General features: G+C 36.8%; 1 protein-coding gene across 1 annotated transcript in view; it reads right to left on the minus strand.

Moving 5' to 3' along the window:
• Positions 1-363: 363 nt before the first annotated feature.
• Positions 364-12,509, minus strand: part of LOC149256245 (protein CTR9 homolog) — a 194,752-nt gene continuing 182,606 nt past the window's right edge. Inside the window, exons 15-24 of the mRNA XM_089460704.1 lie at positions 9,584-9,664; positions 9,302-9,460; positions 8,895-8,990; positions 6,511-6,612; positions 6,314-6,421; positions 5,985-6,209; positions 4,250-4,516; positions 4,056-4,127; positions 842-1,099; positions 364-730 (exon numbers count right to left, since the gene is read on the minus strand). Coding sequence (XP_089316830.1) covers positions 491-730; positions 842-1,099; positions 4,056-4,127; positions 4,250-4,516; positions 5,985-6,209; positions 6,314-6,421; positions 6,511-6,612; positions 8,895-8,990; positions 9,302-9,460; positions 9,584-9,664 — 1,608 coding nt within the window. The 3' untranslated portion in view covers positions 364-490. The remainder of the gene's footprint in view (positions 731-841; positions 1,100-4,055; positions 4,128-4,249; positions 4,517-5,984; positions 6,210-6,313; positions 6,422-6,510; positions 6,613-8,894; positions 8,991-9,301; positions 9,461-9,583; positions 9,665-12,509) is intronic.

Here is a 12,509-nt window from a genome sequence, read left to right on the forward strand (position 1 = left end):
AATCCTCTGCTGGTCCATAGCAATTCCAATATCGAAGATTCTGAATTGCACTTCACAGCGCCCAAAGGAACTCTACCATCGGGATTAAAACAGAACTCGTGGAAACATATGATGAAAGCATTTACCTCTAATTAAACATGACAGATTTATGTACACAGATGATCTATGAAAGCTTAGGTTTTGCATTATTGCACAAAAGTTTGATATCTAACCATTAATTTCGGCAAATATAGAATGAGCCATTCAAAAACTCAAATCCGAGAGAAAAAGCTTTGTTTTCTGCATTCATTTTATTCATCATCACAGTAATACAAGGAAATTGCATTTTCTTTGTAAATCCACAATGGAAAGAAAAGCAGCTCAGATTTTCAACGTTGGAAATTGATATATTTGCATCAACGATACAGGGACGAACTACTATAATTTACACCCCCTTTGAAAAGAGGAAATTTTGCCAATGTACTCAAAATAACGAACTGCTATGTCTCCACTAATCGCTTTCTGCATCAATTTCTTTATTGACAGCTTCTTCACTTGAATCCTCAAGAAGCCGGTTGTCTCCATTTTCTCCATCGCTTTCACGGAATTGTGGTTCATATGTTGCTCCTTCTTCACGGAACTCTGGTTCATATCCGTCAACCTCTTCTTCTGGACTCTGTTTCTGCAAAGGCTCATCCTCGGAATCAGAGTAAGCCTGTTTCCTTCGTGATTTCTTTGCTGGTGGAGCATTCTGCAAAGATAATTACATAGACATTTAGCATTTCATAGGAAACCATTTCCACAGATGTAACAATTCCACCTGCAGCACTGAAATTCATTCATCCTATCCTTCAAGACTTACCATCTCTCCATCATCAGAATCTTCCAGACCTGCAGCAGCAAGAAGGTCTTGGGCATTTTCTGCACCATCTTCTGCCTTATCACTCATAAAATTCGGCTCTTCCTCCATAAAATTGTCAGGTTCCTCCATATGAGAATCCTGATCCTTGTTATGCTTATCCTTCTTTCTTTTCTTCTTTTCCTTCTTTTTCTTTTTCTCAGCTTGCCCAGACTCATCATCATCATCACCCTTGTCTTTATTCTTACCCTTCCACAATTCCTACAATGAGAAAAATAAAAAGTGTGACTCACTTTGTAAAAATAATTGAAGTCAACCTATGGAATATTTTCAACCAATACAATTATCCTTAAAATGAAACCGCAATGTTTGCTCCCATTTTCGAAGAACACTATTGGTAGCTTATTGTATTAAACTTTAACACTCGCAGCATGATATTCATTTCTCCACATTGCCCTTCAAAGGGCGCAACCCAGTTAGAATATTTTCAAATGCTTCACAAATTATTTGAATTGCAAAATCTCCAGAAAAATGGAAGTTATGCCACTAAAAATACTCCAATATAACTCATTTTTTGAATGTGCTTCAACACTTTGACACACTAATCCTACCTAAGGAATCTATGCTTAGTTCAAACCTAGATCCATCATAACCCCACATACAAAGGAATCAGAAAGAAATTAAGATGTAAATCTCTCAATGCTTAAAAGATCCAAATTAAATGAACTTACACTGGGGTGTGTGTTATTTTGAAAGCAGGGAAAAGCCTATAGGATGTGTACTCGTTTTCTTAAAAAAAAAAAATTATATTATGAACTTTAGTTGTTATATTTTGATTTATAAGCACAGATATTACAGATCTCATACATACTGCGCTCTTTTTTAAAATATCTTGTCCATACCAGGCTGTTATTTTTTAATTTATTTTAGATATTATATTGGGTCAACTTATACCACATCACATCAGCATTAGGCACAAATGTTACACATCTCCCTCATGCTAGGCTGTAGAATGAACCATAAATTAAATGGCTGTTCAAAAGCTCATGTTGATTTTAGTTAACATTTTTTGTACCAATCTAGAAGATCATAAAGAAGAAAGAATAATATTCTGTAATCAAAGTATCACACAATATCACAAAACTCACCAGGTTTGAGTTGGACCTGCAGTTCAAACCTAGAAAGAACCACAATTAAGACAAGCTAATCTGGCGGAAGGTCAAAATTGCTGCTAGCCAGTTTGACTATCAGCTGCAAATTTGACATGTGAATCAAGCTCACAGACGACTCTTTCCAAGTTTGAGTTTCTCCCAAGTGAAATGGTAGTACTTTGTTTTCCCTGAGTTCGTCTCCAGTCTCACTGAGACAGCTATTAACAATGGTTTTACAAGTTACATATAATTACATTCATACTTGAGGATTGCATATGTTGTAGATAATTCCCAGAAAAATGGATACTGAACAGTACCAATTTCATGTCCTTAAAGACCGAACAATGGAAGCAACATGTGGAAGGCATCCTCACTTGTAAACCTTTCAGCAAGACCATCTTAACTAACCAAGTTTCCGTTGGGGTGAGTATCTTTAGGTCATTGTGAACAAACCATATACAAGAAAGTATTGCTACGGACGTAGGTTTTACCAGCTATAAGAGTTTTAGTGATACCGCCCAAAGTCATGCTCATAATGTTACTGACCAAAAGTAGTCTTTTCCCAGCCAATGGGTTGTTTCAACTTCTTGTTATTCCCAATTTGGCCACTTTATATGTTGTTTTATAATGACTTCAAAAACATAAACATATTGTCAAACTTGGCCAACTGATAATTCACGGCTCAATGCCATCCAGAGTTTGACCCTGGATCATTACGGCGACACCCCATCTCAAGCACTATATCACAGCCCCAATGGAAATATGCTGTATATTAATAAATTATGAAGTGTGTCAGACTCACAAGGACATTATGAAAATATCATTAGAAAGTCCTAGCTACAAAGACCGGGCTAGTTGGATGAATGGTTGTGTTCCCCAACCGTCATGTGCATGGACCTCTATATGTATCAAGGGGCCCCAATTGTGAACTGTATTATCAGAGCCAGTGAAGGCATTACCCTTGTATATTGTGCATCATACTGTGTACACGAACCTCTATGTGTATCAAAGGACTCCAATTATGAACTGAGTTTCATAGCCAATGAAAGCATTACCCTTGTATGATGTACATCATACCTATCTCTATTGATTAGGTTTGCATATTTGGGTGTATATAAATGATTACTTAAGCCCAAAGTTTACCAATGTTGTTGGGCATTTGGTTAGTTCCATGCCAGCAGATGCCCCACAGGTGAGGCACATACTCTAGTCCAACCCAACAGGTTTACTAGTATGAGAAAGTATCCCTTGTGCTTCACCGCAATATTTTCCTTGGAAAAAGAAAAGTATATACATAGTTAATTGAAAGATCTTCAGGGCAATTCCTGTGTTATTTTGAATGATGTGATTGTTCTGTTCTTTGATTTAAGTCATGTAGTACACATTTAGGTTTGCATATTTGGGTGTATATAAATGGTTAATTAAGCCCCAAAGTTAACAATGTTGATGGGAATTTGGCTAGTTCCATGCCATCAAACACCAGTTCAAATCCCCTGGGTGAGGCACACACAGTAGTCCAACCCAACAAGTTCACCAGAGATGCCATCCATGAATGTGAGAAGTGTCCCTTGGGCTTCCCCACAGCATTTTCCTTGGGAAAAATAATTATATATAATAGTTAATTGAATAAGAACTTCTAGGTATTTCCTGTGTTATTTTGAATGATGTGATTGTTCTTCCGTTCTCTGATTTATTTAAGTCATGCAGCACACATTTATTTCTCGATTGTCTCATTCTCATTCCAAACTAGTGACTTGTGTGTATTCACATTCACCATTAAATTCATGTGCACAACTATTTATTGATCAACTGTCTCGTAGTCATTCCAAACCTGTAACTTTGGGAGGATTCACATTTGGACCAACTGTAAAAGTAGAAGGCTCATACTATATTTGTGAAGGATACCAATCTTTCTTTCCATTCCTCAATCATCTATGTTTCTGTTGAAAGTTGGGCATTTTGCAAAAAATAAAAATGAAATGCTGAACCCATTTTTGGAGGATTTCTCACAGCATGACAAAATAAACCACAGCGCCAGGAGAGCCTAAAAGGCTAAAAACACATACCTTCACACGTTCAAAGTGTTCTTCTTGTTGCCTAACCCGTCGTAGCATTTCTTCGTGCTGTCTCCTTTCCATCTGTTTCAACAGTGGAAGACTATGAATATCGGTACAATCTTAATAGATAACAACATGCAGAATATAGAGCTATCATGCAAATTAACTACGCCAAATACATCCCCATTTATATTAAACTGCACCTGCAGTTTACGTTCTTCTTCAGCTTTACGACGGGCTTCCTCAGCCAAGATAAGTTGACGTGCAACTTCAAGTTTTTGACGGTTCTGTTGCTCTTCACGTTCTGCTGCCTCTCTATGAACTTTGGCAGCATCAAGTAAATGCTTACAGTAGTCAACATGCATTTCTATTTTCTTCTCATCAAATCCATGTGAGTGATGATTGGTCACTGCGGACAGCTGGCTGAATACACGAAGTGCATTTTTTAATTCTGATACTGCCTGGCGAACCTGTACAAAGTTCCATCATGTAAGGTACACACATGGATAGAAACACATTTACAACCCCATTAATTTGGCCTGACAGGTACATCCAGCATCTTTTAAGAATCCATGAAATCGAAGTACCACCAAAAGATAGCTAAACATATAAGCCTCAAGATAGGGTCACAGAGTCAGAGAAGTAAGTTTGCATCAAAAGTGAATAGGATGACAAGATAAAATCTTACAAAGATAACTGAGTTGTAACAGGCAAAACCAGTAAAACGAACTTGATAATATAACCTTTAAATAAACCAAATCTTGAATTGCAATATCTCAGTTATTGCCCCTGAAATAGAATGTTTCAGGACGTATAGAAGATTTAATGCTTTTCCTTATACAACTAAGTAATATTTAATACTACTGGAATGCTACTATCAGTGGTTTAGCTCTACCAGTTTGAACAGACTGTCAAATGTAGAGTTTGCATGAGGTCTCTCATTTTGGTCCACCTGAGGTTCGAATCTAGCTGAGTTCCACTAGCAGCTATTATGGCTGGTGGTTGAACAGCCCTCCATCTCAATATTCTGGGAGGAAGGAAGAATCCCACAAGGTTTTCCCTGGGAAAAAAAATTATATATATATATATATGGCCAAAGCATTAATTTTATGGAGGACAAAGGAGAAAATGATGATTCGGCCATCTAGAAATACACTCATTTCAAAGCCCTATTTGGAAATGCATATTTCTACTAACTGCTAACTTATTATATTTCAAACCCAAGTTTTGTATGTAGAAATGCTCAGTATGTACATTCCCAGCCCCATTTATAGTTTATAGAAAAGCCTGAATTTATTTTTGAGTGTAGTTGAGTCCCATGGGTTGCCAACAGCTATCATGGCTAGCAGTCATGCTGCCCCTCATCTCAAATTTCTGGGGAATCCCACAAGGTTTCCTTGAAATAAAAATATATATTGGCAAAACATTAATTTTATGGACAGGAGAAAATGATGTTTCATCCATCTAGAAAATACACCCATTTCAAGGTCCTCTTTGGAAATGCATATTTTGACTGACTGTTAACTAATTATATTTCAGGCCCAAGTTTTTGTCTGTAGAGATGCTTACTATATACATTCCAAGCCCCATTTATAATATATAAAAAGTCTGAATTGTATTTTCACATTGGACTGCGTTTGCCTTGCTTGTGAAAACTAGTCTCAAGGTGAATATGCAGAAAGTGGTGATGCTAATTCCAAGTAACGGGAAGAATATCAGAAAGCAGGAATCTTCATAACAAAAAATTCAATAGTGTGGGCCAACAATCCAAGTACATGCCAGCTCAGATACAGACGAGGTGTACAATAAATGAAATCAAATTAAGGAATGTTCTATAAATCACTAGACAAAAGGCACATTGAGATATTCCAACAATGAAATATAATACAACGATCATAAACGATATACCATAAAGACATAAGCATGATAGTTGCAAACCTCATCAGCAGTTCGTTTTTGCTTTTGAAGTGTTGAAGTTGAGAATTTTTGCATTGCAATACCAGCATCAAACCGTAACATGTAGTTTGAGGGTGCCAGATGTATTGCTCTTAGTAAAGTTTTTTTGCAATCTTGCCACTGTTCTGCCTCATAATGTGTTCGAGCCAAATATAATAAAACTTGGGTATCGGTACCATAATAGAATTTCCTCAAACAGTTTTGGTACTGGATTTACAAAGGAAGAAAATGCATAAACTTATATCCCAATAAGTTGATCGAAAAAGCATTACATATGCAAAAGTATCATAAAAGAATTTCAGAAATCCTACCATTTTCACAGCCAGTGCAAACTGGCCTTGAGCAAAGTAAACATGTGCCAGATTTACCCACACATCTGGCATCTGAACAAAGATGTTTCCTGCTGCAGCTTCTTGCACCTGAAAAAATGAACTAGCCAGCTTAGATTTATCTGTAAGGCAGAATAGAATGATTGTAAATATTTAAGAAGAAAATATGACATATTAACCTGTGTAAAAATGTCCTTTGAAACATCAAATAGACCCTTTTCAGCCAGCACAACAGCTGCACCATTCGCAGCATACACATTGCCTGGCCTTTGTGCCAATACCTGTACAGCAAATATAAGTTCTTCAATATTAGAAAACGGAAATGTGTAATTAGTTTATACACCAAAAAAAGTCAATTTTTACCATCAACATATAGAGCAACACCTAGTAAATGCGAGCTCATTCCCTCTAGTATGCTTCTATCGGTTATGATAAGAGAGGACTAGACAGATATTAGAAAGAACATAGAAACTAATATCAGAGGAAATATGAAGTTGAATGATGCTAGAATGTGCAGACATGATTAGAATAAAATAAGAAATTTAAATTAGTGCAGTACAAGACATATATTTCTGTCGCTGACAATTCTTTGATTCCTATCTTACACAAATGAAAATTGTCCCCAGCATTTCCAGCACATTTTGTTAGGATATAGATACTTACAACCAACTTGGTCTCATGTTTTAGTCATGTGTGCTTCTAGTTTGTTTCTTTAGTAATATTGTACTTTAGTTCTCTAGCAATCACCATTTTATCTTGTACATGATAGTCCTGTTACCCACCAAAAGTGGGTGAAGTTGTAAACCATAGGAGAATTTTTCTTCCCGATGTTCAGCCAGCCAGCTAGCAGCCCTATGATGGTCCACAAAGAACTTTACCTCAGAGCTCTCCACCTATGCTCTGGTCCGTGGTCTGGTCAGAGCTCTCCACCTCCATTCACCGGGTTGATTTTCATTGGTCATTGGGATTGGCACCCTATATCCTCATCTTTGAGTTATGGCCCAAAAATTTTACCTAAGAGGTTGATGCAGCTGAAAGAAAGATAAAAGCATATGAAGCCACAGGTAAAGAAAATGAAAAATGAAAAAGATGGCTGGGTCATAATAAGCATGTGTGAAAAAGTCTAGCATGAGCTCTAACCCCCACCCCCCTCCCATTAGCCATCTGGTCCGTGCTCTCTCCCATCTGGTGTACTTATTGAAGGAAGGTGTGATCATCTATCTAACCATTTTTGTAATCATTTGCTTTCATTTAATGTTTGGGGGATATTAATATGAATCACAGGCCAAACTGGATTATTGACTGCTCTTAGTTGTACCCTTGTTCCCATGCTTCCCCTGGGAAATTATCCTTTGCCCCTACTATGACCTCCCCTAAGGTCCTTCCTTTAGGAGGGTCACTAATAGGAGGCATTGATTGACATAGCATGCCCAAGGTAATCCATACTTGCCACCTTCCATGTTTCCCTTATTATCCACCTCCATTCACCGGGTTGATTTTCATTGGTCATTGGGATTGGCACCCTATATCCTCATCTTTGAGTTATGGGCCAAAGATTTTACCTAAGAGGTTGATGCAGCTGAAAGAAAGATAAAAGCATATGAAGCCGCAGGTAAAGAAAATGAAAAATGAAAAAGATGGCTGGGTCATAATAAGCATGTGTGCAAAAGCCTAGCATGAGCTCTACCCTTCTCCCTCCCCCTCCCCCCCCTGCCCCACATTAGCCATCACCTAGTTCCTATGCATTCCATGCTCTGTTTAAATAAACAAACATATGAATGGCACACCCCTGATCTTTAAGGGGTATTGGAAAAGCATAAAGCAAGTTGGGTCACCTAAGCTATGCAATAAAGATAGACAAATCATTAAATTAATAGGCACACTAGAGGGGTGGAAAAAGCACAGACTAATGCCTCCATGATTGCTCCCTCTTCTCATCATTGTACTTATAGATGTTGGACCTCCTTCAAGTGGTACCATGGCTATGGCCATCTTCCTTGAAGTCTTACCCATCCCATGAGCACCTTTATCATATGTATCAATGGATTGATGGGTCTCTCTTTCTCTAGAAACCTTTTCTGGGTTTTGGGGTCCTTGTGTTCCTTAACAACTCTGACACCTTAGAGACAAGAACACCTGTCCTATGCTACCATATCCATCAAAAACTATCTATTAGACATTTAGTTTTCCACATCATATTTGCATATGCGTAAAGGAGCATTGTTGATTAAAATTTGAGATCATAGCTATTAACCACATTTTCTTGTAAATGAAAATACCTCCAAAACTACCTTTGCCATGGTTTTAGGTTTTGTTATAAACTAAACACATAATAATTTAAATTCCTTTATGTTTCTTGAGTTATTTTTTTTGTTAAATCTTCCTATTGGATCCTAGGATGACTGCAACTATATATTTCTAGGACGGGTTGTTTTTTTTCCATTGACAGTACAGGTTCTATGATTAAAGTGCCTTTACAGTCAGTTATATGTATGCTCTGATTTCAAACTAGGAAATATCAAATAATAGTGATTTTTCCTTGGAAAAAAGATATGCAACATACTTTACAATAAAGTTCTCTAGCTTTTTCAAGATGTGTGGCCTCCAGCTTTGAATCCTTCTTCTCATTACGAACTGCTGCAAAATAATTCCAATTCCCCTGTTCCAAAACAATATAGACCTTTAATATGCAATGTTCTACAACTGCACTGATATATCAAATATAATGAACCATAATGTAGCACTTGTCAAGTGCAGAAAGACATAGAAAATAGAATATGGAAATACATCAATGGGATGAAAATTCCAACACATGGAAAGCAACAAAATGAAAATATTCCATATGATTTAGAATAAATCCATAGATACCACATAACTTTTCAGTCAAAATTGGCAATAAACTATTTCCAAAACATTGACAAACAAAATACCAACTCCTCAAAGTTTCATGGCAAAGGAGAAGTTACTCACAAGTGAAAGATTGGCATAAGAATCTTTGCCCCCTGTCACATCCTGCGCAATTCTAAATGTTTCCTTTGCTTTAAGCCAAGCATCTGCTTTTAGCTCCATGTTGCCAAGCATAGATAAAGCATTGGATGATTTTTCATCCACCTTGAGCGCATCCCCAATCTGATGCAAACACACCATTCAATTGTTAAGAGAAAAGTGCCCTGTATATGTAACTAAATTGTTTAGTAGCCTGCTCAATGTGCTAGCAACTAACAGCAAAGAAAATTAATTAAGAAAATATACCAGTTCTAAACTTAGTTGAACATTATTTCGAGCCCAAGCCATGGCTGCCAGTCGTAGGTACCCATCAACATAATCAGGAAACTAAGACAATAAATGCAGAAAGAAGACATGAGTTAGCTAAGATAACAAAAAGAAAGCAAATAAGCAGAACATAAAAAGCTATTACCGGGTCCAAGTTCCTTCAACAACTGTTTCAAACCTAGACAATCTGGAATATGAACCAGTTTGACTTGGCTCAAAAGGTTGACAAAAAAACTAAGACACGGCTTAAAACCAGAAAACATGGAACATAGTGATACCAACTGCAAAAGCATGAGAACAGAAAAATAAAACGCTATTGATTTTTGTGAATGCTAGAAATTAGGCTTGCCAAAATTCCTAGTCTAAAAAGGATTCATTGAAACTTGCCTTATCTCCACCAATACTCTATCCATGCATGCTTTCATTTATTATGTGTCCAAGCATTCACCAAATTTGGATTTTGGCCAACCCTACAGACTGCCATTTTTGTAATTGATAACTAGGCATCTTTCTAAAAAGTTTCAACTAATAAATTGGCGATTGAGGTGTATACATGCTGGAAATGTGTTGGCAAATCTACTTGCCAACACATATAAATCTACTTGATAATTCTAGACAGACAACCCTGTCTATAGTTGGAAGCCTCTGCGTTTAGACTAGTAATATCGCAATGTCAGGGGGGTGTCCCTCGTAGGTGTATATTGTTGTCTAAAATAAGATTTTTACATATTTCAATAACAATCAGCAGACTAAAACCCACTCTTGGGCTGTCCAAAAACAATTAAGAGGGTAAACTCAATAGACAAATTTCAATGGTTGAGATTATATTACAAAGACATCTATAACTACAAAAGCAAATTGCAAGTATATGAAAGAAATGCACTTTAAGTGAAATAATTTCAAAGTAAATGCATATAACCATAGTACCAGTAAAGCAATTAATTTGATACAACCATGAGATTTCAAGAGCTGGAATGAAGCATAGCTATATCAAATCGCATATTAATAATTACCCAAAAGATTGTCTACATCATGATGGGAAATATGTGAGAAGTTACCATTGAACTCCTTCCTTGCAGTGGAGGTGGTGGTCAAAGTTCTATGGATGAAAGAGCAAAAGGTTTTCCATTGCCAGTATCAATAATAACTATTTATCCCCCGCACTCTCTCCAAGTTATGTATATAATCGTCCTCCTCTCAAAACCTAGTCAACTTGGTTGATGGAGGGAAAATAGAATATATAAAGTTCAAAAGCCTCTTCATGAAACTCACCAAAGTTCAGACAAAAACTAATACAGGTCTACATGGCTGCCACCTCAACCAAGTAGTTGGTTTAATCAAGGCTGGACTCTCACAAAAACTGTAGCATATAACTCATTCCATTGTTGGCTTTTACCCTGCCTAATTCACTGGATCTTAAGCTTTTGGATAAGAAATAGAACTGTTGCTTTATGTCCTTTTCTTCCAAAAAATGGCTTTTACCGTTATTTCCACAAAGCACAAAATCAGTGTTTTACTCTCTCCCAAATTTGGCAAGGTTATCTCTTGTCAAAGTCCCTTTATTATCCCTTTCTCCTCATACTTCCCTTTCCTTATTGAGTCTGCTAGAGGAAATGTCTTTCTGTGGTAGTTTGATGGGTAAATTATACCATCCTAGTCTAGATATTGTTGCATATCCAGTCCTGTAGACATTGCCGCTTGTCTTGATTAATGAAACTACATGTGCAACTTATATCATTGTTGGCCTTGCACCTTTTTCGCATTATAAACATCTCAATGCAAGCTCTGCAAGTCTCTGCACTAATGCTCAAACAGAACACTATTGATCAACTTGTAGAAATGGGTCTATGATGTCATGGAGGCATCCACCTATAACTTTTTGAGTGCAAGAAAAATAAGATTCACTTCCATTTTATACAATGAAAAATCCACAGGTTTCATAGCTGTAATTATTTCAATCAATACTACACCAAAACTGTAAACATCATTTTTACCTGTAAGATGGAATTTTGATGATATTCTAGATCAAGATAGCCATGAGTGCCCTAGGAATTGTAGATATGCGAGATCCATCTAAAAGTACCAATCTCAAATATCCAAAGTAAGCAATCTTACAATTAATGTCCATGTCTAGAAGAATATTGTAGGACTTTACATGAAGTGATATATTGGTGGATTGAGAGTTGAGTGCTAGTAGGACAGAGCTTCAGATGCAATCTGTAAGTATGGTAATACTAGATAATCAACTCAAGCCTCCCTCTCTCCCCCCTCTTTCTTCAAGTGTTCAACCAACGTGCCACTATGAACAAATTCATAAATCAAAATAGGATCCTGTTATGAATAAAATATATATAAAAAATAATATTAATATAAATAATGATGATAATTGCAATAATGATTAGTTTATTAGTAATTAGTACTGAAGAGGAATGTCTAAATGGGACATGACCTTCCATGAAGAGGTACCTGCCTAGGGCATATAAGCCAATGTTTTAAAACTCCGACTCCGGTTCGGGAACGGCCAAGGGACGGCTCCCGCACCGACTCCGAATCGGTATCAACTCGGCCGGTTTGATTTCAATGACTAGGTCATTTTAAAAAATACATTAAATATTTGTTTTTTTAATAAAAAACATAATTTTAAAGTTTTTCATTCATGTTTGCAAACACAAAGCTTTAGAATATAGGCAGAAGACAACATATGATCAAAGTAGGCTCATGAATATATCCATTATATCAAAATGGCACCTAGTGCACTATCCAATGCGAAGTTCATACTTAGCCACCAATGCCAGGATTCTTTTATGCCTCAGCCCAAGGACAATCACTAGACTACAACAACAATAATACCAGTTCTCTGCAACCAATCATAGCTTCCCAAATGATAAGCCAATGAACTGATCAG

Source organism: Pinus tabuliformis, chromosome 7, assembly GCF_031772625.1.
Source record: "Pinus tabuliformis cultivar Carrire ecotype Pingquan chromosome 7, CPIR1, whole genome shotgun sequence".
In the NCBI taxonomy this organism is placed as follows: domain Eukaryota; kingdom Viridiplantae; phylum Streptophyta; class Pinopsida; order Pinales; family Pinaceae; genus Pinus; species Pinus tabuliformis.